Below are 27,606 nucleotides of genomic sequence, written 5' to 3'. Positions count from 1 at the left end.
CCCTGGCTCCCATCAAGGGTTCAGCAAGGAGCTAGCATCCCAGACACTACATCAAAATGTTTTAATGCACAGACATTCAATGCCTCAATGAATCGACACCATCAAGCCCTGCTCATCTAATTTTAACTTAAATTATATAATGGGGTGGTTTGAATATGCTTGGCCTACGGGAAGTAGCACTATTAGGAGATTTGGCCTTGGAGTGGTTGTAGCCTTGTTGGAGTAGGTGTGGCCTTGTTGGAGGAAGTACATCCCTGTGGGGGTGGGCTTTGAAGCTCCACCCAGGGCAGAAAAGACCTTCCTGCTGATTCCTGCAAAGAGGCAGTCTCTTCCTGGTTATCTTCGGATCAAGATGTAGAACTCTGGGCTCCTCCAGCACCACTTCTGCCTGGATGCTGTCATGCTCCCACCATGATGATAATGGACTGAACCTCTGAACCGGTAAGCCACCCCCAATTAAGTGTTGTCCTTTATAAGAGTTGCCTTGGTCACGGTGTCTGTTCACAGCAATGGAATGACTAAGGAAGGGCAAGACGTGTGAGCCAGGGAGGTGGACAATCAGAAGCTCTGTCATTTTGACAGCAGGTGGTAGAACATCTTCTGGTTCTAGCAGGTTCTTGTCTACTGCTATGCTATACTATGAAGATTTTTAGGTTCTCAACTTTTCAGGGTTTGGCATCACTTAACACTTACTGCACAGAAAATTCTCTAAGAGTGCCAGCAACAGAGGAAAGGGAAGAGGAAGGGGAGTCTGCATGTTAATTCTGGTGATATTTAAAATTCATCAGGATCATCTTCTATATGCCAAGAACCTTGTGGAAAACGGTGCACTCACATTCGGTTCTTAGTGCAACCCTCTGAGAGAGAGGCACCTATCACTAGTTTCCTCTAGAAAGTAGCAGTTTGGGGGTAGGGGGCCAAGGGGGCCAGGCGGTTTGCTCACAGCCCTCAGCAAGCATCTAGGGAGTCAGTTGTTGCCAAGAAAAAAAATATACAATAGAAGCAATTTAAGGGAGGGAGGGATTGCTTGGGCTCATGCTTTAAGAAAGGGTATAACCTATCAGAGCAGGAGGGTTCAGTAGTAAGAGTGTGAGGTAACCCAACCCATTGCACCCACAGTCAGGGAGCAGAGAGTCCTGAGTACTGGTCCTCAACCTGCTTTAAGCACTTTCTGTTTTTATTCAGCCTGAGACTCTAGCCCACAGAGCAGTACCACCATATTCAGAGTGGATCTTCCTTGAAGCCCCTTCACTACAGACCCAACCCTGTGCACTCTAGGTGGTTCCAAAGCCCAGCAGTTTCAAAATGAAAATTAACCAAAGTTCTCAGAGCAGAGCCCGCCCTCTAAGGCTACATGACACTCCGCTCTCTTGCAGGAGGTGATGTGGGGTCAGGAGTCAAACAAAGCATTACCCAAGCTAGGACTACACTCCTCATCCCAGACAGGGGATGCAAGAACCAGAGATCACATAGAGGCCCAGGATCCTCATCTGAATGCTAGTCCCTGAGCTATGATGTCTTTGCATAGACTTTCAGATGTGATGGTGAATTTAGATGTGACATGAATAATTACACCTAATGTTATTGCCAATAGTAGAATCATCTGAGAGGTTTTTTTTTCCTTTCCCAAATTGGATGCATGTTATTTACAGATACCCTGGATTGGATTTCATTGCCTCAAAGAAACTAAAACTTACATATACCTTATTACATCATAATTCTATTGAATTATGGACACTCTAATTGGAGATCCCATAATAGAGGGATGCATCAACACCAGCTTAACCTAACTTGGAAGCCAAAGCCCTCAAAATAACTTCAGCCTACCTTGACATTGCGCCCAAATAAAATCTTAAATTATGCCCAGTCACAAACTCTAAAAATACACATATTGAAAAACAATTCTATAACCAGCCGTTTCTGTCGTCAGGAAACAATCATCCATTCATGCAAGTTCTGGGTGAGTTTTGAGGATTATTCAGAGTATAATGAAAATGGCAAAGTGAGATAAAATATTTGAAATAAAAGGAAAGCTAGAAGATCTGGAGTATTATAAATATACACATAAAATTTCAAGCAAAGTGATAGGAAAATAGCAATACTCAGTAAAACAATGCCTAAAGATATACAGACAAGTTCCAAGGGAAACTAATTTACAGAACATAAATAACGGGTCTTCACATGATCCATCGTATGAAGGATAGACACCATAGAATATATAAGGAACTCAGGATGCTGAGGAGAAAAATAACAAGTAATGCTATTTAAGATCAGACCATCAGATCACACATTTCTCTAAAGAAGAAATAAGAATGGCCCAAAATACATGAAAATGTTCAACATTTTTAGCCATCTGAAAATGCAGATGGAGACTCTGATGAGATCCTATCTCACCCTGCTTAGATTGGCTGTGCAAAGAAGTACAGGAAATAGATGCCAGAGAGCATGTGAAAAAAAAGCTCTATACACTAATAGTGGATATGTAAATTAGCCCAACCACAGTAGGGAGTGATTTGAGGATTCCTCAAAAAAGCTAACAATAGAGCTGTGTCTGATTGAGCTATCCCTTTGAGTGTGCATCCAAAGAGAGCCAAACCCTCATTTAGAAGCAACACCTGCATGTCATTGTTAGCTAAGAAATGGATTCAGCCTATGTGCCCAATAGCTGGATAATGCTTTGAATTTGTTGTGTGCATATACACACATGCACTCATGCAAGTACACACACACACACAGAGGAATATTATTCAGCCACAATGCAGAATGAAATTCATACATTTTCAGCAAAATGGATGGAACTGGAAGACATTGTGTTAAATGAGGTAAGTCAGACATCGGAAGAAACTTGTACCACAGATGGAAGTTTAAAATCACCAACACCGGAAGTGCAGGAGGGAATAGTACAGATTAAGAACTGCATGGGGCAGGGGGGAGTTAGAAAAGATTGGATTTAGGATATACATGCAATATGCATGTGTGGAGACAACTGCGCCAAACCTCACTGACTGCATAATTAATGCATATTGCTTGAAACATCAAAATAAAAGGTATGGTGGTACATGTCTTTTATCCCAGCAATTGGGAGGCAAGGGCATGCAGAGCTTTAGGAGTTCAAGACCAGGCTGGTCCATATATTGAGTTCCAGGCCAGCCAAGTAGCCTCTGTATAGTGAGACCTTTTCTTGAAAAGCCAAAATAAATAAACAGAAGCCAAATTTTAATAAGCCTAAAAGCACACCTTAGCCCTTAGTGACCTAAGATAAATGGGGTTGGAGATATGATTCAGCCGTTGAGAGCTCCTGAGGCTCTTCCACAGGACTCAAGCTCCATCCCCAGCACCCATACCAGGTAGGTTGCAACCATCTGTAAGTATGGCTCCAGTATCCTCTTCTAGTGGCATAGGTACCCACATACATATGCATGCATGTGTGCACATGTGTCTCACACACACATACACACATATACACACACATACATACACACATACATACACACATACATACATATACACACATTCATGCACATATACATACATATACACAAATACATACAAATACACACATACACACATATACATAAACATACACACATACATACATATATACACATACATACATATACACACATACATACATATATACACATGCACACATACATATACATACACACATATATACATACACACATACATATACATACACACATATACACACACATACATATACATACACACATATACACACATATACACACACATACATATACATACATACATACATACACAATACACACATACATAGACATATATACATATGCACATAATTAAGAGTGAAAATTAAAAATAAATCTATTTTTAAAAGAAAAGAGAAGAAAAACCAGGGCAGAGCCCTTGTGTAGAAAAAGTTCTTTCGTGGGTGTTCCACTAAGCACCGAATTTTCAGAAATGAAACTTTAACCAGCGTCAGAAATCTCAACTCTAAACACCCACTCCAGCTAAAGGTGTCAGCAGCGCATTGTTAAGAGATGTTTCAAGGGCAAATGTAAGAGCCTCAGCATGGATTCGAGCAAAGCATAATGAACCTGCAGGGAGAGTGGCTGTCTTACATCTTCAGGGACAAGAGAGCCAGACAGCAGCAATGTCTGGGAGAAAACACTGATGTCAGACTTCATTTCTGAAGTCCTGAGCAACATTGAAGTGGTTCTAGAGGCAGAGGGGCAATCAGAAAATTGAAAGTTTTCAGGGGCAGAAGATCCCAGACAATATTACTGTGTGTGTAAGAGAGACTCGGGTTCCGCTCCTAGGTCCTTGAACTGCAATCAGGACATCCTATGCTCAAAGCACTTACTTAACCACTATGATATAACTAGGCGATGAAGAGCTGAGGTAGGTTTATTTATTTATTTATTTATTTATTTATTTATTTATTTATTTATGTTTTGTGAGACAGGGTTTCTCTGTGTAGTCCTGGCACTTGCTCTGTGGACCAGGCTGGCCTCAAGAATTCACATAGTTATCTGCCTACCTCTGCCTCCCAAGTGCTGGGACTAAAGGCATTGACCACCACTGCCTAGCCAAAGCTTAAGTTTATAAGATGATTTCTATGGTTTTTTGTTTTTGTTTGGTTGTATCAGAGTGTCCTGGAGCCCATGCTAGCCTCCAACTCCCATTCTCTTACACCCACATGCCTAGTATTAGAATTCTGGGTATTTCCTGCCGTGAGATATTTATGCAGTATTGGGTACCAAGCCCTAAGCTTCATACATGCTAGGTAAGGCAGCCATCAGCTGAACCCTGTTCCAAGGCCCTTACAGGAAGAGTTCTATGTGACTCCCCTGTACACTTAAAATGGTTCACATGAATGGCAACCATTCTTCAGTTTTCCCCATGTTTGCCCCCCCACTTTGGTAAAGGACTCACAAGAATCTGTTCTCTTTATCCTCAGTAACAATGTAACAATTCCCCCTTAGATGTCACAGGCAGGTGTTGAAGGACTAGAATTGCTCAGTGAAAGGGGGGAAGGACCCACAAGGAATCTGTTCTCTTTATCCTCCGTAACAATGTAACAATGTAACGATTCCTCCTTTGATGTCACAGGCAGGTGTTTCGGGACTAGGATTCCTCAGTGAAAAGGGGGAAAGTGTTCCTCCTACTGACCACAAGCTGACCACAAGCATTCAACGATCCATCCACACCAACCTTTGCACACATCTTTTTGTTTGGTGTATGTGCATGTGTATGTAAAAGAGAGAGTAGGGGACAGAAGGAGGAGAAAGTGAAGAGAGGAAGAGGGGAGGGGAAAGGGAAGTGGAGAGCCAGAGCGTATCCCCAGGTTGAACTTCTGATCCTTCAACCTTTACTACCCAAGTGCTGTGACTACAGATTACAATCAGGAACCACCTCCATTCCTGGTTCATGCATTGCTGAAGATCAAACTCAGGATCTCATGTTGCTAGGTAAGCCCTTTACCAACTGAGCACTGCCCTAGCCCCTCACCATTATATCTGGCCTCATGCAAAGTCCCTGCCTCCAGAGGGACTTTCGGAGCAGCAGCTGGCACCGGGATGATGGTCACTCTGAGGTACCCAAACCATTGAAAACAAACCTTCACAGCATGTTAGGTATCAGCCAGCTGAAATCATCCACTCAGTTCCTTGAGCTCAGCCGGTAACCCACATCTTTAAAGCAGGTGCAACTCAAAGCTGACAGCCCTGAGAACCTCGTCAGTGGGACTCAGCCTTAGCCTGGGATAGTGCTCGCTGTTCCTTGTTATGCATCGCCCATAGCCCACAAAGAACTCCACCACGGAAGTGGGCAAATGAATCACACACAAAATGTTTGCAGAACAGAGTAAGTCCAAGTTCATACACACTTTTAGACTCAAATTTTAGACTAATATATTGTGTGACATTGAGCAACAACGAACCCAGTCTCACTCATTATGACATCAGTCAAATATCCACGTTCCTTTTATTCTAAAAGTCATATTCATTAGCAGTGACACCAGGTCTCAAACTCTAGAGCACAGAGAAAGCTTTTGAAAAACACAGTCTTAGAAATACAACAGCTGGCTTAGTGGTTAAGAGCACTGGCTGTTCTTCCAAAGGACCTGGGTTCACAGTTCCCTGCACCCGCGTGGCAGCTCACAACTGTTTGAAACGGCAGTTCCAGGGTATCCAATGCCCTTGCACGGACATACATGCAGGCAAAACACCAATGCACATAAAAATCATAATAAATGAATATATGGAACGCGGCAGGACTTTGGGAAGCTGGGTGATAGTCAAGTCTCTTCTGAGTATGTAGTGTTATCACACACTGATACAACTCTTCTATATTCAACGAGAGTTCTGGATGTGGCCTATCAAACCCTACCTGAGCTTAAAATGATATTTTTATTCAACTCTGGATTGTCACTAACAACATCTTTGCCCTCGGCACAATGTTTTAGAGTCTGACTCAATTTGTTATTCTCAAAGAATTTTATCTCCTTAGCTTTGACCGTTGACGTTGATCACCTACTTGATATGATATAGAATCTGTGCAGGATTGTCTAGACTGTGGTCACTGAGCAGGGAGGGTCGACCCTGGATGTCAGCAGTACCACCTGAGGGACTGGGATCCTAGACTGAACCCAAAAGAGGAAGTGAGCTAAGCATTCACGCCTCTCTGCCTCCTGACTGCTCACGTCTCAAACTCCGGCCACCATGCCTTCGCTGCTTCAAGGAACCAAATCCTAGGCTAAAATAAACCCATGAGTTGTTTTCTTTGTTTGCTTGATTTTTCTCATACATTTTGTCACAAAGGACAAGAGTGGGGGACTTTAGCCTTCACCATGAGTAGGGGACATAACCTACCAATATGCATGCATGTGAGGTAGGTGCTTTAGGTCATTACAGCTGACAGTCTGTCACCACATAGATCAAACACCAACTTTCTGCTCCAGTGTTGGGTCTAATGCCCTTCTTAAAATTACTAAGAAACACACACACACACACAACCATACAAAAATACCTCAACGTGTAGAACATATTCACAGAGGTGATAAATATTTATACAATGAGTTCAATCTAATTTTATATAGTATCTAGACACAAGAATGATGCTATCCAGCCACCATGTGGCATCCTGCTGAGCTGAATCCTTCGGTGCAAAGACAAAGCCAAGGAACAAATAGGGAAACTGTAAAAGGTGACAACATCATTCTTGAGTGATTTGCTGAACAACCAAAAACAATGTATCATCTCGGGAAGATAGTTCAAGTGTACCTGCATTTCCAAGGACCTAGTGGGGAATCTGTTACAGAAAGGTAATCCATTGTCCCTAGACAGGAAATAGAGTTATATAGGATTATTTAACTACATGAATTACTAATGTTGTGGTGCTTTTGAACTACCGGAATGGTCATTTTACAAACAAACACATGAATGTATACAACATCCCAGAAAATATACTGACCATAATAATATAACTGATTTCCTTTTTTAAATATTTATTTGTTTTATGTATATGAGTACACTGTAGCTGCACAGATAGTTATGAGCCTTTATGTGGTTGTTGGGAATTGAATTTTTTAGGACCTCTGCTCACTCTGGTCAGCCCTGTTCGCTCAGTCCCTGCTTGCTCCGGCCCAAAGATTTATTTATTATTATACATAAGTACACTGTAGCTGACTTCAGACACACCAGAAGAAGGTGTCAGATCTCATTACGGGTGGTTGTGAGTTACCAGGTGCTTGCTGGGAATTGAACTCAGGACCTTTGGAAGAGCAGTCAGTGTGTTTACCCACTGAGCCATCTCGCCAGAGTGGGGGACTTTAGCCTTCACCATGAGTAGGGGACGTAACCTACCAATATGCATGCATGTGAGGTAGGTGCTTTAGGTCATTACAGCTGACAGTCTGTCACCACATAGATCAAACACCAACTTTCTGCTCCAGTGTTGGGTCTAATGCCCTTCTTAAAATTACTAAGAAACACACACACACACAACCATACAAAAATACCTCAACGTGTAGAACATATTCACAGAGGTGATAAATATTTATACAATGAGTTCAATCTAATTTTATATAGTATCTAGACACAAGAATGATGCTATCCAGCCACCATGTGGCATCCTGCTGAGCTGAATCCTTCGGTGCAAAGACAAAGCCAAGGAACAAATAGGGGAAACTTTAGATGTACTAAGTTATGGCACTGAGTTCAATGTTTAAGATAAAGAACAACTGAAGAAAATACTATGATGAATTTTTTCAAATTATTTTTGGTGTGAGGAGAGTTCAGTGCATAGAGCCAGCACACAAATGAACTCCATGCTCATCCCCCATTATACCCAAGGGTGAAGAAGAGTAAAGACCTCCTACACTGCACACAGATCGACCGGTGGATGTTATGAGTGTTGGAAGCATGCAGGCTGAAGAGTCTAGGAAGAGAATCAGAGATGATGAAGAGAGTTGGGGAAGTTAGCCTTCACCAGGGGTGGGAAACATGACCTACCAATATGCATGCATGTGAGGTAGGTACTTCAGGCAATTACAGCTGAGGGTGAGTCACCACGTAGATCAAACACCAACTTCTGTTCCAGTGTTGGGTCAAGAAAGGAACACTTGATCATGTATGGTCTTTTTCTATTTTCTTGTGTGTTGTTATGCGTGTGTGTGTGTGTGTGTGTGTGTGTGTGTGTGTGTATTAATATGTATGTAAGATGCCCATCTATGTGCCTGGGGGTGGAGGTACAAGGTTGATCCACCTATCCATTGAGGCAGCGTCTCTCAGTCAAGCCAACAACTCACAAATATGGGTAACTTCCCTAGCCAGCATTCTGTGAGGGCTCCTCTATCCCTGCCTTTCACGGCTGGAACTACAGGTAGGTTACCATGCCTGTCCCACATTGACGTGGGTTCTCAGGGTATGAGTTCTGGATCTCACGTTTGTACAGAAGTACATTCACTACTGAGCCATCTTTCCCACAGCCCCCACATACACTTTTCAAACAGAACAGAAGTTAAAGAGCTAAGCCAAACAGTGCATCATCTGTAGATCTGTTGCCAAGGGATAGGATTACTGTGCACATGCTACTAAATAAAGCCTCCAAGTGCCCCACTGAAGACCAGATGGTAGACAGCAAAGGACCCCACAGCACAGTCCTACCATGAGTATATGGCCTGTTGACAGAGAAGCCCCCTAGCCCCCTAAGTAAAGGGGCTAGGTACAGTGGTGACATGGTTGACTAGCATACACAATGCCCTGAGTTTGATCCAATTGCCTCTGAGATAAAAACCTTTCATCTTGCAGGGAAACTCATAACACACAGGACACTCTAAGGCAGCAGAGTGTACCCTGTGGGGGTCATATATCAGATATCCTGCATATCAGATATTTGCATTACATTTCATAACAACAAAATTCCTGCTATGAAGTAGCAATGAAATAATTTTATGGGTGGGGGTCACCATAACATAAGGAATTGTATTAAAGGAGGGTTGGGAATCACTGCTCTAAAAGGAGGTAAAACACTCCATCCTACTTAGAAATTCATTAAGCTCAGGAAGTAAACAACTCAAACACATCAGGAACTCCCTGAAACAGAGCAGATTCACTAGACCCTACTCTTCCTGAGTAATAAAGCAATAAAGATGGCTGAGAGACACTCGAAGACCAACTGAGCTCCTGAAAGAGTCTAGGACCAACAGAGCTACCTGTAGGCTGTGCGGTAAGCTCCAGGTTTCCAGCTTTTGTGAGATGCCACCAATCCTTGGTGATGCAGCTGATTGAGTCATTTCTACTTCTGTAAATAACCCTTCATCCCTACTCTTCTAAGGAACTCTAATAAAAGCTACCCATTCACCAGGCTGAGCCATGGTTGCACCTTTACTTTGATCTATTGTCAGTTCCTTTTCTGAAGTTAATAGATGTTTGTTCACCTGTCCCCAGGAACAGTGTCACACCATACCAACATTAAAAAAATTTTTTAAAAATTAATAATAATATGAAAAGTCTTCAAATTATTTTTATACATAAATAAATCCCAGTCTGTGTTTATAGCTACCTTAAAGAAAAGAAGGTTATACATGAAAAATAAAATGTTTGTGAGATTTAACCATTAATCTTCATTACCTTTTGAGAGCTTCGTGAATAACAGGATCCAAAGTCACCCTAAAAAAAAAAAAAAAAAGAAGAAGAAAAAATGTTTAAGAAGAATGAAGGAATTTCTCATTTACTTTGGCAATAGCTTAAAAACACACATTATTTATTTATTTATTTTCCTAATTCTTTTTTCCCCTTCACTTCTCCCTCTTGCTCCAGACCTGCTCACTCCAGCCCATAGGCTTTTTATTTGTTTCTCATTATGAATGGTTGTGAGCCATCGTGTGGTTGCTGTTACTTGAACTCAGGACCTCTGGAAGAGCAGTCAGTGCTCTTAACCACTGAGCCATCTCACCAGCTCAAAAACACACATTATCAATACACTCAAAAACAAAACTTTGGAACCAACTTAATAGGAAATATAGTGAAATGCATTAGAAAAAGAACACAGATTCAGAGACTGCTTATAAGTACAGAATGTAGAAAAACACACGTCAAATCAAAGGAACAAAACAGCTTCCATAGGGTGCTTAAGAATGATCTTGTAAGGATCAGGAGAAATAGCTCAATGTTTAAGAGCTCTTTCTGCTCTACCCTGAAGACCAGAGTTCAGATCCCAGCACCCATATAACAGGGTGTGATCTTCTTTTAACTGGGGCAGAGACAGGAGGGTCATTGGGGTCTGCTGTTTTCAACCTAGCTGAAAAACACAAGCTCTAGTTTCAACAAGAGAGCCTGCCTCAAAAAGTAGGGCATGAGAAGACACAGAGAGGAGGTCTTCCCTCTGGGCTTCTCTTGTGTATACAGGAGATGTAAATATACAACAGAGAGAGAGAGAGAGAGAGAGAGAGAGAGAGAGAGAGAGAATGAACTTGTACAAAAATGTAAAAAATATGATCATGAATTTGAAATGATTATGCTTGAGACAGAAATGAAGTAGTTGTAATGAAGAGGATTATATATGTGTATATGTGTGTATATATATACATCTATGTGTACATATAAATGCATGCACACACATACATATATGTATGCACATACATGTACGTGCACATATATATGCCTATATGTGTATGCACATATTTGTATGCATATGCATCTATGCACATATAGGCATATATATGTGTGTGCATATATGTATACATGCACACATATACATATATACACACATATATACATATAAATATACATATATACACACTATTATAAATATAAAACTAACATTTAAAAACACAAGCACAGGAATACATCCCCCAGTACCATAATCATCCACAGCTCTCATGACAAGTCCATTATCATCTTTTAAGGTTCATTACTGTCAGTGCCATTTGCCAAGGCCCATAGCATCCAGGCACATACAGGCTGAAAGCCTAATTGTGCATGAGATAGCATGAGAGCCCTCTGCAATAGTATCACCCTCTCAAAATGAAAAACTCCAGCTCCTCTCAGCATTCAGCACATCAAGACGAAGGTGAAGGCTGACTATCCTTTTACAAGATGCTAATATAGCCCACCAGGTATGAAACATGGTTCCTATTTGGCTACAGTAAAATGAACAGGATCCAAGTTATTACAGCCAAATCAGTTCATATACAGAGAATGTAAATAAAAGTTTGACCACCCAGTTAACTCTCACTGTGCTTGAACATGAGGAGTTTTACAATCCCTTTTCAAGTCTTAAAGAAGTCCATCTCTCATTTCTTTTGATTGTATGAGGGATTGAACCTGGGACCCCACACGTCAGGCTAGCATCTACCATTGAGCTTGCAGACCAGGACCTAATAACTTAATCTATAATGTCATGCCTCAGTTCAATGCTCTAAAAAGAAAATAGAAGGAAGTTAACATGTGGAAAACCTATTTATTAACCTTGGTATCGCCACCACATTTTCTCATTAAACCTTCCAAACAATTTAATACAACTGCAATTGCAATTTAATACTCTGCAGAGATGTGTAAAGCACACACCTACAGCCCAGTTCCTCACAGAAAACTTAAAATATGGGTTGTTTCTTCCCTTTCAATATAGTCATTCACACACTTACCTGGAAGACCATGTAGGTAGTATACATAGCTTGTCTCCCTTAATATAGCACCATCTTTCCATGCATTGACCTTGAGAGAGAAGATCTTAACATCTTCATCTTAATCTTTATGTTCTCACTAGAAAATACATTCAAACTCTTCTTTTTAAAAGATGTTTTTTATTTTTTTATATACACAGGTGTATATGTGCACATGAAAATACCTTCAGAGGGCAGAAGAGGTTCTCAGATTCCCCTGAAGTTGGAGTTATAGGTGACTGTAAAATACCTGACCTGGGTGCTGGGAACCGAACCATGTCCTCTCCTCTGCAAGAGTGGTATGTGCTCTTAACCACTAAGTCACCTCTCCAGTTTTCAAATGATTTTTGATATTTCTATTTCTAAAGTGGATTTCTATTCCTCGGGTACACGTAACCTTTAAAAAGGCCACCTGGCAATAAAGAGCTTGACTTTATAACTGCTAATGTCCTTAAGAAATTCAGCAACATAAATTCCTGAAGAAAAGACCTAACCTTCTTCACAGTTCTTGCCTATCATCTCTCTGCCTTGAGGGCAAAAATAGTTTGCTCATAAAAAAAAGAAAAAAAAGATATAGTTAAGCGCCTATTTCTCTAACACTGACAAATATATCTTGGCATCTTCACAAATGTGTGTGTATGTGTGAACACATGTGCAGTGTGTTCACGCATGTGTGCACACACAGACACACACATGTATGTGAGCACATGTACATGCCTCCTCCCTGGGGATCACAGAACATGCTAGGCAATAGATACTCTGCAGCTAAGCTATTCCTACAGCCCCCTATCACCCAGTCACAACTGACTACAGCACTTATTTCTTCTTCTATTTTGTTTCTGCTGCTGAACCATTTAAAATCTTAGTGATTCGTGTTCAGTTACGAGATGTGTGGTTTTCTTATTGATCTTTACAGACTCTCTGTTCAATAAAGACATTAATCACTCGTATATAATAATTCTGAATCTTCCAATGCATCTTCTCAGTCCATGACTTGGAGTTCAGCTCAGTTTATAATGGCTTTTGATGCGCAGAAATTTACATTTTATGCAGTCAAACTGTAGATGATTTTGTGTGGGGGTGTTCCTCAGGACTCCTGGCCTTCAAGAGGTCTTCTTCAGTCTGAATGTCAATTAAATGGCTACTAATACTCTATTTCCAGGCCTGGGCACCATTCATCCTTGGCCTGTTTGGTGACTCCCATGGCATTCAGTGTGGATGTGGCATAGTTTGTATCTGACAATGCCTGGCTTCCCAAGAGACAATTGCGGGTAACCAAGAGCAAAGGCAATAGCTTGTAATGTTCAGGAATCTGGGTGTCCCCACTAGCCAACAACTCCAAAAGAGGTAACCCAGTCCAGGCACGGGGCTTTTATTGGTTAGCCTGCAGTCCTAGTAGGGGCTCTGACATTCCTTTTTGGATAACTCCCTATAAAGGGTAACACAGTCACACACACACAGAGACACAGACACAGACACACACACACACAAGCTTCTATAGCACCAAGTTCTAAAAAAATTTTAAGTTCTTTAATGTTATTAATTTCTCCCCTGCATTACCATCCCCCATGAGCCATGTTAACCTTTCCCATTTCACCATTACGGGATCTGCTTAGATCCAACATAACTCAAATACTAGGTCAATGCAGATGGCCAGGATGTATTGTAATCAAGCCCCTACTGATGATCAGGGGCTCAGAACAGACTCGGAAGTTGAACTACAACGTTGAAGGGACTTTGTACAGCACATTTAAAGGATGTAACAATAAACGAAGTGGGAGTGGGGTGGGCTGTAGCATTGTCCAATCACATTTTGATATAAGGGGTTGAACAAGAGACTTTCCACCAATCAGAACTGGAGTTGGTTCCGGGGCCTGGGAACGCAAACTTAGTTTGACCCTTAGTTTGTCCAAATGGAGCGTATACATCTGAGGATTCAAAGCTAACATCCACACGTGAGAGAAAATAGGATCGTGTCTCCTGCTGGGTCTGTGTTACCTTCCTAGGGCTGGTTGGTTCTAGCCTTATCCATTTATCTGTGGCTGTCATAATTTTTCTTCTTAACTGCTGAATAATATTCCATGATGTAAATATGTAGGAATGAGCATGACCAAAGCACACGTTATAAAATTCTCAGAAAAACAATGTATTAAAAATTTAAAATGACCCATTCCTTTGGCTGCATCTCTGCAGGACTTCCGCAGGGGACCTGGAGGCTCAGAGCTCACTTTCACACCTGAGCAAGCTAGTACTGATGTTATTCCCCTCTGTGACTCATTGCCAAAATGGACTTCAAACTGGTCTTACTTCAGTACCAAGCCCAGTACACGTGTTCAACAAAACAATAACTGGACACAAGAGTTGAGGTGCTCTCTCTCTTTCTCTCCTCTCTCTCTCTCTCTCCTTCCCTCTCACTCCCTCTCGCTCTCGCTCTCTATCTCTTGCTCTCTTCCTTCCTCTCCCCCTCCCCCTCTCCCCATCTCTCTTCCTCTGATTCATTCATCAGTTCCTGAGAACCAAGAGTGATGGCAATAACCTGTAATGCTTGGGTGACGCATTGATAGTGAAAACAATAGGTGAGTGTGCAACATTTAGAAGAATAAATATCTACCACTGGCATCCTTTTCAAACTCTCCTTGGGGTTTGTTATTTACTTCTTGCTATTTAGTTCCACCGCCCTTCTCAACTCTGTGGTTCTGAAGATGCCTTCTGTTCACAATTAACATTCTCATTTTTAAAAATTAATTCTGTCTCCTGACCTCTTACACACACATAGCTCATTCTGCTTATTCTCTCTCTCTCTCTCTCTCTCTCTCTCTCTCTCTCTCTCTCTCTCTCTCTCTCTCTCTCTCTCTCTCTCTCTCTCTCTCTCTCACACACACACACACACACACACACACATGCACGCACATACATACCCTCGATGCCTTTCAGCCTCTCTTCTCTCTAAATGTGTTTTTCACACTCAGGCCTGTTTTGTGACTCAGTGAATATAACCATTCCCATCTGGCTTGAAACTGTCATTGGAATCAGGTGGGCTCAGCTGAGCTGCGATTGAATTGCAATTGCAATGCAATTGAAGACATCCCAGAATTTATCAATAGCCAATAGTTAAACAGGGAGGGGTGGGGATGACAGTTGGCTGAGCCAATCACAGGGCAGGCACGGAGCTAGTAACCCCAGTGACATTATCACTTTCATGATTGCATAGGCATGCCTTCCAGCCAATGCTTGAAGGGTGAGTAAGGGCAGCTTCCTTTGTAACTCACTAAAGGCCTTTGAGGCTGATGTCTGCTGGAGCTTGCAGCAGGAAGCCCTTCTAGTCTTACAGAAGCACCTCTCCATCTTGTCTTTTGAGGTTAAGTAATTTTACCTCCACTTCACAAAGAAAACCCATTTTTAAAATCAGAGTGGCCCAAAATCATGCAGCGAGGACAAGGTGAAACCTAGAAGTAGAATCTAGTGAGTTGTTCAATTTCACTTGCACTGCAAAGATTTTACTGTACAGTCTTCAGCCAGGCTTCTACACCCGCCACCAGTGTGGCTGCATCCAAACATCATCATATACATTTGTTGTTTAGACCTTATGAGACGCGCTCTCTCTCTCTCTCTCTCCTTATTTATTTTCTATATATGAATACACTGTAGCTGTCTTCAGACACACCAGACCAGAAAAGGGCATCAGATCTCATTACGGATGGTTGTGAGCCACCATGTGGTTGCTGGGACTTGAACTCAGGACCTCTGGAAGAGCAGCCAGTGTTCTTAACCGCTGAGCCATCTCTCTAGCCCAAGGCATTCTCTTTTTAAGTAAAGCCATCTGTAGTGGCTATCTTCTCAGCTCATCTTGAAAGACACAGATCCACTGCTACCCACCCCCTCACCTGCACACACACACACACACACACACACACACACTGAAACACCCATCCATGTTTCTATAGAAAATGAATTCTGTAGGAGAGCCCAGAACTGGGGCTTCTCCCAAGTTCATTTCAAAGAAGAGAGGCCAAGATCCTTCAGTGCTGTGACCACCAATGGCACTGACGTCAAGTCAGCAAAGGGCAGAACTCTGGGTGCAGAGGAGCTCCTAGGAGAAAAAGGCCAATAGGGGCAGAGAGGATAATGCAAGCACAGAAGAAGGAAAAAGCCAGAGTAGGATGCGAGTCCCCTCTCATCCTCCTTCCTTAGAGAGCCATTAGGGCTGAGGACTCTGTGGGAGCATGCACCACATGCAAGGGCTCTGTCCTCTGCTGTTCATTATGGCCACCAGCCAAGCTCTGGTCCAGATCCCAGTCCCATCATCCCTCCACAGCATGCAAAGACAAGTTTGCTTCTACCTGCCAGACCCTAGGTAAATATAATCCATTCTGCTCTGTTCTAGAATGCCTTTGCTTAGGCAATCTCTGCAAAGGAAATAAAAAGGTAGAACTAAGAAAAAACTACAAGGGGCTGGAGAGATGGCTCAGTGGTTCAGAGCACTGGCTGGTGCTCTTCCAGAGGTCCTGAGTTCAACCACATGGTAGCTCACAACCATCTGTAACCGGGTCCGATGCTCTCTTCTTGTATCTGGAGACAGAGACAGTGTACTCATATAGATGAAATAAATAAATGAGTCAAAAGAAAGAAAGAAAGAAAGAAAGAAAGAAAGAAAGAAAGAAAGGAAGGAAGGAAGGAAGGAAGGAAGGAAGGAAGGAAGGAAGGAAGGAAGAAAGAAAGAAAGAAAGAAAGAAAGAAAGAAAGAAAGAAAGAAAGAAAGAAAGAAAGAAAGAAAGAAAGAATGAGAGAGAGGGAAAGAGAGAGAAAGAACCTACAAGTGCCAGAGTGAAAACCCTCCGTGGAGAAGCTGACCTGCCTGTAGTCAGAGAAGGTCACAAAGTCACCTTTTTGCTCCTTCCATAGGCAGTTCTGCCTCTTCTAGGAGAGCAGCCCCATCTCCTGGACTTTGTCCCTACACCATAACAGCAATTTCAAATACTATCCTTTCAAAACCTCTCTGAACTTCAAAAAGATTTGGATCTCTTCTCCAATCCCTATCCCAGGAGGGGCCTAAGAGCCTCCTAGAAGGTCACATCCAAGACAAAAGCTTGACAAAAGCCACACCCATGCCCTCAAACACCAGCTTCACCAGGACCTTCCCCTCTCCCTGCACCCTGCCTCTAACCAAGCTTGCCTTACTGATCTCATTCTGCCAGCCAGGTGGAAGTCATATGGTTGCAGTAAATGGGCATATTTCAATAGAATAAACTAAACGGGATTAGTTATAATTCACTTTAGTACTATAGACTTCAAGTAGGAAATATCCCCATACACCAGGTTTTGTGTCCATGTCTCCCAGAGAAGCAAGAGTGTGTTATTCTTCACCTTGGTCATGATGCTAACAAGAATGGAAGGTATGGTGTGGTGCCAAGACATAGGGGAGACATAAGGGGTTTTATAAATAAATGATAAATAAATAAGATGAGCAAAGGGATCCTTGACTTGCCTAGAGTTACCACACAGCTCGGTCAGGGGTAGCAGAGCCTGCAGACATAAGTTCCAGACACTGACTAATTCCCCTAAGACTATTGGTTTCTATAATGAAAAGAAAAGAAAAGAAAAGAAAAGAAAAGAAAAGAAAAGAAAAGAAAAGAAAAGAAAAGCCGGGTGGTGGTGGCGCATGCCTTTAATCCCAGCACTTGGGAGACAGAGGCAGGTGGATTTCTGAGTTCCAGGACAGCCAGGGATACACAGAGAAACCCTGTCTCAAAAAAAGACTATTGGTTTCTAAACTCCAGGGTCTGCAAGACTCAGAGGGACACCTGGGCTCACTTCCCAACTATTATTCTCCAGTAAGATTATCCTGAGGTCCAGAGCAATCCTCTCAAGACTGTCTCACGCAACTCCCATGTCCTTGTTAACTGAATTGCACCTTCAGGTAACGGGCAGGAAAACATGGATCAATTCCCAGGTGAGTTTGCAAAGACAGTAACACAGACAAGCTTACTATAAATGCTACATAAAAAAAAAAAAAAAAAAGACTGAATGCACACAGTAACTACATACAAGGAAGTGAATGGATCCTTCTCATAATGGCTTAGGTCTTACCCACTGCTCCATCGCTGGGACGAGAAACTATGACCTTGGTAACTCTTAGGGAAGAAACAATTTAATTGGAACCTGCTTATCATCATGGGGGTGAGGGGCGGTCGGTGTTACATGACAGCCTGTTGCTAGGAGCTGGAACAGTAGCTGAGAACTACATCCTGATCCAGAGGAAGACAGAGACAGAGACAGACAGAGAGAGACAGAGACAGAGAGCCTAACCCTGTCAAGGGCTTTTGAAGCCTCAAAGCCCACCTATAGTGATGCACTTCCTCCTAAAAGGCCACACCTCTTATTCCTTGCAACTCTTTCAAATAGTGCCACTACCTGATAACTAAGCATTCAAATATGTAAGCCTATGGGGCCATCTTACTCAGTCCTCCATAGCCCACAGTCCATTTCCAAGGGGATCCTGAATTTGTGACTTTTCCAAGTTCCATACACACAACTGAGAGTCAACTACTTGATGCCAATAATAATAATAATAATAAATGACTATTATATCAAAAATGCACCACTACCAAGGTACTCACTCTGTATGTGGAACTCAAGGTTAGTTGTATCAAGACCATGAACTAGAGAGAGAGTCAAACCTTGCATCGTGTCACGGGCTGCCACCAAGTTCTCTCAGATATTTCCTTCATCCTCCAGAAACAACTCTGTGAAGTGAGGCACCTTCATTGTCTCCTCCTCGTGGGTACAGAAACTAAGGCACCAGAGAGTAGTAACCAGGGAGTATCCTCCCTGCCATTACAGCTGTGAAGGTGCAGGGCCTTCTAAACTCTAACCCAAGTTGACTCACACCATGGTCAAAAGAATTTCAACAACATGGTTTCTAAAGCCTTCCATCTGCTACCAAGAGCTGGCTCGGGATGAATTCAACTTTCCACAGGGCCATCAGCAGAGCCAAGTAAGACACTTGAAAACCATCCCCGAGTATGTGGGGGGTGGGGTGGAGGGTTGTTATTATTTGTATCGTTCTATTTTATTTTACTTCGCAGTGATTTTTTTTTAACGCTAACACTAATTATGGAGATCACTGGCTGCTTTAAAGTGGTGATTTTCTTTAATGAATAAAAAGGAAGCAGATGCGTTATTATCAACAGACGAGGAGGAGCGGCCTTGAGCGACGGTACATTTAATATAGAACAGGACCAACCACATCTGGAGACAGGAATTGCTGTTTATCTCATTTTACAAATTACCAACCTGACACTAACAAAATCCACAAATACATTTTTGCCCAGCCCTCCTGCTCTCCTCACGCTTCTACAGATGTAGATCCTAAGGCTCTTTGCAGAGGTGTGCACTTTCCAAAGATTTTATTTTACTTTGTTATCTTAGCTTTTTGAAACAATGTTTCAGTGTAGCCCAGGCTGAGGTTAGCCTGGAACGCTCTCTGTAGCCCACTCTAGCACAAGCTTGCAGTGGTCCTCCTGAGTAGTACAGGTACACTCCTGCACTAGTAGATGTGCATTAGAATACAGACGTGCAAATACAGATGTGCAGAATACAGATGTGCAGAATGCAGGTGTATAGAATGCAGATGTATACCACTGCATTTGTCTTAGTTTCCATGTTTCTTTTTTTCTTTTGTTTTATGTTTGTGGGTCAGTTTTTCGAGACAGGGTTTCTTTGTGTAGTGCTGGCAGTCCTGAATCAATCTCTCTCTCTCTCTCTCTCTCTCTCTCTCTTCCATGCGAGTCTCAAACTCAGATTGGCCTGCATCTGAGTGCTGGGATAAAAGGTGTGTGCCACCACCACTAGGCAGTTTCCATGGTTTTAAAGTTGATGTGGAATATTAAGAAACTGCATGGGAGTGGATGGATTCTTTAAGTTATATGATTCAACCCAAATTTTTACTACAACTAAGATGATAATGAAAAAAACCTGAAATCCCATATGACAGCAAAATCAATAATAAAAGGTTGTTATTAAAATTAAAACAAAAGGACATGGCACATAAAGAGATGAGATAGACCGAAGCAGAAGAGGCGGTTTGCAAAGCTTATCTCAGCAGAGAACTACGTTTCATGTCTACTGGTTCTGCTATGCCTTGACCCAAGTAAAACCCAAGCAATACAACCTACATCACAGCCAAGCACCTGTTTGTCCATCAGGCATGCGTGTGACACAGCAAGATGCCCATATACCCACAAATGCACCTGCCAAATATAGTCAAAGAGGTAGCTATTAGAGGAAAGTGCCCCACAAGAGACCTTCAGATTAGAAGGTCATTCTGTGACAGACCAATCCAAAACTACAAGGAACAACAATATCTTCCTAACTTGTTTACATAACTAAAAATCCATCAGTGTTTTAATCTGAATTTGATGTTTTATTTCTATTTTCCTTAAGAGATAAATCTTTGTAAATCTCAAAAGCCTCTGGACATATTGTTTTATAGATGTTTAAAATAAATATACCAAGATCTTTAGTGTAATGTGCTTGAATTACCATGGAACCAATCCATCCCTGACCACCCAGCATTCTAGAACCTTCTAGGTTAACCAAACTAAGAGGCTTTGGAGATCATTTATAAAGGGGAAACTGAGGACAGGAACTTTTTCTTTCTTGCTCACTTGTACCTGGCATGAAGTCTGATAACATCTGCTCATTAAAATAAATACAGAATCATATGAAGAATAGGAAAAAAATACTTTTGAGGTCATCTCATACCATAGCCCCGATGGCCTGAAACTTGACACATTATCCTATGAAATGCCAAGACCACGTGTGGGGCACCATGGCAGGTTTATAGATGGAAACGATGAAGTTATTTAAATAAGACATATGCTGGAATCCTGGTGTGATGGTTTGAGCATGCTTGAGTGGCACTATTAGGAAGTATAGCCTTGTTGGAGGAAGTGTGTCACTGTGGGTGTGGTCTTTAAGACCCTCCTCCTATCTCCCTAGAAGCTGGACTTCTCATGTTTACCTTCATAACAAGATGTAGAACTCTCAGCTCCTTCTCCAGCACCATGCCTGCCTGGATGCTGCCATATTCCTGCCTTGATGATAATGGACTGAACCTCTGAACCTGTAAGCCAGCCCCAATTAAATGTTATCCTTTATAACAGTTGCCTTGATCGTGGTGCTTGTTCACAGCAGTAAAACTCTAAGACATCTGGTTTGGGAAAATGGGGTTAGATACAGGAGAAAGGAAAAGGAGGGCTTGGTGCAATTAAGTTATGTGGAATCTATCATGTAATTTTTAACACTGGCGTTGGGGGAGGGGGGACAGTGCAAGAGCACCCAGATTCAACCATTAGAATTCAGGAAGTCACTAACCTGCCTGAAGAGAGACCATAGTACAGATGTTTATCTGATTATATGAATTCAGTGTTTTGAAAGCCAGCTCATCTGAGATAAGGAAGATAAGAAGTAATCATCTCTACCAGGATGATCAAGATCTGCCCTGGGCTACGAGGGCTCACAAAACACCATCCTTACAGCATAGGCACCCACAACAGGCCCCGAATAACTTCAGTGTGAGGCAGATCCCAGCGAGAAACACACAGATACACAAAAGCACACACATAGGAATCTGTTCATCTATGTTAAGCCAATATACCTTCCTAAATCAAGGACACATAGACAAAGCTGCAAAATGTGAGGTTTGCATAGACAGGGTATTGCTGTTAAAACTTTGGCCAGGGCTAAGGGTCCAAGAGGACAAGATGGGGCTGCTGACTTGAGGCGCTTTAACACTGAACTGGCTTATAGCGATACACATACACACACACACACACACACACACACACACACACACACATATATACATATATATATATGTATATGTGTGTGTGTGTATGTATATATATATATATATATGTGTGTGTGTGTGTGTGTGTGTGTGTATACACTTATTTTTTTTCAAAACCCAGTGACCGAAAGCCTGACAAGGAGCAAGTTAAGAAAAGGCTTATTATTATAACTGAGAGCGACAGAGTATGGTTCTTTGTGCTAAGGAGAGGCTGCAGGCATGTGAAGCGGCTCACTTATTTCCAGGTTGGGAAGCAAGAACAGAACAAAAACCCCAGGGAGCCCCGCACCCCAATAAGCCCACTTTCAGCTAGGCTCTGCTTCTCAACAATTCCAACACCTCCCGAAACATTGCCACCAGCTGGGGACCATGTGTTCAAACGTACTTGAGGGAGATTTCACCCCAAGCCACGAACAAGCAGTTTGTTACATCCTAACAGATCCCCAAAGGGCAAGGGAACAAATTCAAATGTAGCATTTTCTCTCATTAATCTCTCTATTTAGAAAGTTTGTGTTCTTCTGAGACAATGATGATCAGTAGTAAGAACTACTTAAAGTCCACGGTGACCCAAAGAGCTTTGTATTTTGGGGTTTTTTTTCCCCCTTTTTGATTATAGATTGTCATCATGAGTTTAATTATCAAGGTACATTTATATGATGGAGATGCTCAGGGTGACACTCTCAATCAGGCCTCTGATTGTATCTTCGGTGTTCACTCCCCCTCCTGCCAGGTTCTGTCTCTGTATTTTTACAGATTATTCTTACTCTTGTGCTTTTTATACATGATATCATAATGGAAGGTAACACACACACATTTACACACACACACACACACACACACACACACACACACACACTAAAACCTGACAGGAGCCAGATGCAGCAGCACACACCCATCACCCCAGCACTCAGGAGGTGCAGTCCACAGGATCAGGAGTTCAAGGCCATTCTCGGTAACGTGATAAGTTCAAAGCCACATCGATCCACGTAAGAACCTGCTCAAAACACGAAAAGAAATGAAATAATAAAAACTGAGGAATTGCCAGGCGTGGTGGCGCACGCCTTTAATCCCAGCACTCAGGAGACAGAGGCAGGCAGATTTCTGAGTTCGAGGCCACCCTGGTCTACAAAGTGAGTTCCAGGACAGCCAGGGCTACACAGAGAAACCCTGTCTGGAAAAAACAAAAACAAACAAACAAAAGACCCTGAGGAATTGGGGGTGGGGTTGGGGGGGGGTGGAGAGATTGCTCAGCAGTTAAGAGCACTGGTTATTCTTCAAGAGGTTGTGGGTTCAATTCCCAGGACTCACATGGCGGCTCACAACAGTCTATAATTCCAGCTCCAGGGCATCTGGTAACCTCACCCAGACATACATGCAGGCAAAACACCAATGCACATACAAAACAAAACAAAACAAACAAAAACCAGAATTAGGTAATTCTGAAGAATTAGCTATTATAATACCTAGAGCGTGTGTGCATTCATTTCTCCTCCTTCTCTTCCTCCTCTTCCTTCCTTTCTTTGGCTCTTTGTATGGAGGCTAAAACCCAGAACTAGACACCTGCTAGGTCAGTGAAGAGCTCACTGCCCCAGCATATGGACCAGAGCTGTGTAATCAGCTCAACACACATTTTTTAAAATGCTGAACAAATCAAAATGCCTGAGAAACAACATCTAAATCTTATAGTGACGCTAAACATTTAGAAACAGATTTACTTGGATTTTTAATGATGTGTGTGTTTGTGTGCATGGACAACTTGCATGAATCAATTCTTTCCTTCCACCATGGAAAGTTCCAGAAATTGAACTCAGGCCTTCCAGCTTGGTGGCAAGTGGCCAGTCTTATTTAGGGTTCCTGTTGCTGTGATGAAACACAACTAAAAGCAAGTTGGGGAGACAAGGTTAATTTGGCTTACACTTCCACTGTTCAACTTCAAAGGAAGTCATGGCAGGGGTGGGGTGGGGGTGGAGACTCAAACAGGGCAGGAACCTGGATGCAGGAGCTGATGCAGAGGCCGTGGAGAGGTGCTGCTTACTGGCTTGCTCCTTATGGCGTGCTCAGCCTGCTTTCTTATAGAACCCAGGAGCACCAGCCCAGGGAAGGCCTCACCCACAGCGACGGTGGATTGAGCCCTTCCATATCAATGATTAATTAAGAAAATGCCTGACAGGCCTACCTATAGCACAGCCTTATGGTGGCATTTTCTCAATTGAGGCTCCTTCCTTTCAAAGGACTGTAGCTTGTGTCAAGTTGAGTAAAACTAGCCAGCATGTGACCTTCAAATTGGATTTAAATGCAAGAGAGGGGGGGAGGGGAGGGAAGAGGTGGGGAAGGAAAGGGAAGGGGGGGAGAGGGAGAGAGAAAGAGAGGAAGGGAAGGGAAGGAAGCAGGGTTGTAAAGGAAACAATTGCCAAAGTGTCATCAAAGCCATATTTGTGATAGCATGTACTCCCATTTAATGCATTGTATCACATCCAATAACAACTGCAGTGTTCAGAGTGTGAGAATACATGCTACTTCAATGTACTTCAGACAACGGCAATAAAATATGAAAATAGGCATAATTCCTACTGGTCAAAACATCACCATGCATCCTAGTGATTTTCTTTTGTGTGTGTTCGTTATCGGTGACAAAGCTCATTTCTATTCTTAAATTACCAGAGTCTGCATGTCTTAAATTACAGTTAGCTGCACGTTGCCATCCAAGGGGAGCCTGGGATTTCTATTCACAGACAATTGGTTCAAAGCTCCGCATTCAAGGAATGAAGGAATCTAGCGTTAATTACATTGCATTTGCAATTTTCCAAGGCATTGCACCTTGTGCCTGGGAGACACTCGCTACCCTGACAGAATCCACAAGATAATGAGACGAGGCTCCAGAAGTCTGAGGATGGGCTGGTGTCCGGGGACAGAGTAGAAGTATACAGGATTTCTGGGAGGAAAGGACTATGCACTATTGTCTATTTGAAGGGACAGTGGGTTGATAGAGTGCTAACGGAAGCACACAGGGAGGCAGCTGGCTGTAGAAAGGACAATAATGGGGACAAACCCTTTATAACGGGGGCAAACCCTTTTCACAATCGCCACATAGAGGGAAAGGGGAATCATGGTCATGGGCAGAGGAAACTTTGAAACCCTATGTAAGGCCCTGTGAGATGGCTTCATCAGCAAAGCACTCGCTGCTCCAGCAAGTGGGTCTGAGCCAGATCCTTAGCACAGTGTAGAAAGCCAGCTGTGGGTGTGTGCCTCTAACCCTGAGGCTGAAAATGGAGGCAGGGGGATCCCCAAGCCACGATGCTCAGCCAGCCTAGCTGAATGAATGGCAACCTTCATGTGCTGTGAAGGAGCCCGGCTCAGAACACAAGATGGAGAGTGAGAAAGACAACCTACATCAACTTCTAGCCTTCGCAAACACACACATGGACATTCACACACATGTGCACTTTTATGTGTATATGTGAGACCATGTGTGTCTACACACATTGTATACTCATGTATATACATGTACACACAGATGCCTACACTCATACATACACCTATACACACTCACACGCCTACAGACATACATACACCTACACACACACTACAGACACACATGTACCTACACACACACCTACAGACATACACACACCTACACACACACCTACAAAAGACAGGTGTATAAAGAACAGCAGCTTTGCATTGACCATATCTGAAGAAAGATGACAGAAGCGGAGGCATCAGGCCATGGCAAAGAAAAACCAAGAGAGTTTAATCCTCACTCGAATTTGGACCTGCAGAGGTATCTAGCATCTCACTCCTCACGCCACACACATCACCACTGGAGGAAATTATAGCCAGAAATTATATGCGAAATCATAGCTCCTACAAATAAGTTATCTTCTATTTAACTGTTCTATTAAACATTAAACATATCAAGGCCATATAAAGCCAGATGGTCAAGAACCATCAGCACCAATCCCATTTGGCCTCATTACTTCTTGTTATTCATAAAAGTTCATCTGTAGTCCGCTGCCAGAAGCCCCCACACTGGGACTGACAGTCAGAAAAATTAAGCCAGTGTTGGGGAGGCTCAGGCGTTAAAGGGAGGTCTGGGATACAGTGCAAAACACCAGGATATTAATCAATATCGTCTGTGCAATTTTAAATCGGACCAAAAAATATTAAATGTGTTCAGTACTTTGGGCATTAACTATTTGACTACTTTGATATGATCAGTCTTTACTTTGGATAAGAGTTTGCCCTTCCAACCAGGCGGGACCTGAGACTGCTTTGGTTGGGGAGGCAGAAATCCGGCCTGAGTAGGGCCACAAGCCTCTTCCGGTCAGAACAGCACCTGGGTAGCTAGGGCGCAGGGTCGGCTAACACCCGCCAGCTACCCACAACACCCGCCACAGGATCTTAAGACTTCTGGTGAGTGGAACACAGCTTCTGCTCCAATCCAACTGTGCGCGGGACCTGAGACTGCATTAGTTAGGGAAGCAGAAAACCGGCCTGAGTAGGGCCACAGGCCTCTTCCGGTCAGAACAGCACCGGGGTAGCTAGGGCGCAGGGTCGGCTGACACTCGCCAGCTACCCACGACACCCGCCACAGGATTTTGAGACTTCTGGTGAGTGGAACACAGCTTCTGCTCCAATCTTTAAACAGTGACAACGACAACAACTAACCCCAGAGATTACCAGAATGCAAAAGGTAAACGTAATAATCTTACTAACAGAAACCAAGACCACTCACCATCATCAGAACCCAGCACTCCCACTTCGCCCAGTCCAGGGCACCCCAACACACCGGAAAAGCTAGACACGGATCTAAAAGCATATCTCATGATGATGGTAGAGGACTTTAAGAAGGACTTTAATAACACTCTTAAAGAAATACAGAGGAACACTGGTAAACAGGTAGAAGACATTAAAGAGGAAGCACAAAAATCCCTTAAAGAATTGCAGGAGAACACTGCTAAAGAGTTACAAATCCTTAAAGAAAAACAGGATAACATAATCAAACAGGTAGAATTCCTTAAAGAAAAACAAGAAAACACATCCAAACAGATGATGGAAATGAACAAAACCATACTAGACCTAAAAAGGGAAGTAGACACAATAAAGAAAACCCAAAATGAGGCAACACTGGAGATAGAAACCCTAGGAAAGAAATCTGGAACCATAGATACGAGCATCAGCAACAGAATACAAGAGATGGAAGAGAGAATCTCAGGTGCAGAAGATTCCATAGAGAACATTGGCACAACAATCAAGGAAAATGTAAAACGCAAAAAGATCCTAACTCAAAATATCCAAGAAATACAGGACACAATGAGAAGACCAAACCTACGGATAATAGGAGTGGATGAGAATGAAGATTTTCAACTCAAAGGACCAGCAAACATCTTCAACAAAATTATAGAAGAAAACTTCCCAAATCTAAAGAAAGAGATGCCCATGAACATACAAGAAGCCTACAGAACTCCAAATAGACTGGACCAGAAAAGAAATACCTCCCGACACATAATAATCAGAACAACAAATGCTCTAAATAAAGATAGAATACTAAAAGCAGTAAGAGAAAAAGGCCAAGTAACATATAAAGGCAAGCCTATCAGAATTACAC

General features: G+C 42.5%; 1 protein-coding gene across 1 annotated transcript in view; it reads right to left on the bottom strand.

Annotated features, from left to right (window-relative positions):
- Ank3 (ankyrin 3) overlaps nucleotides 1-27,606 on the bottom strand; it is a 632,326-nt gene that overhangs the window by 523,274 nt on the left and 81,446 nt on the right. Inside the window, exon 2 of the mRNA XM_085842859.1 lies at nucleotides 10,116-10,154. Within this exon, the coding sequence (XP_085698985.1) occupies nucleotides 10,116-10,154 (39 nt within the window). The remainder of the gene's footprint in view (nucleotides 1-10,115; nucleotides 10,155-27,606) is intronic.

This window comes from Mus caroli, unplaced genomic scaffold, assembly GCF_978045245.1.
Source record: "Mus caroli unplaced genomic scaffold, Mus_caroli_1 scaffold_9, whole genome shotgun sequence".
In the NCBI taxonomy this organism is placed as follows: Eukaryota; Metazoa; Chordata; class Mammalia; order Rodentia; family Muridae; genus Mus; species Mus caroli.
This window is presented reverse-complemented; position numbering and strand designations above follow the sequence as displayed.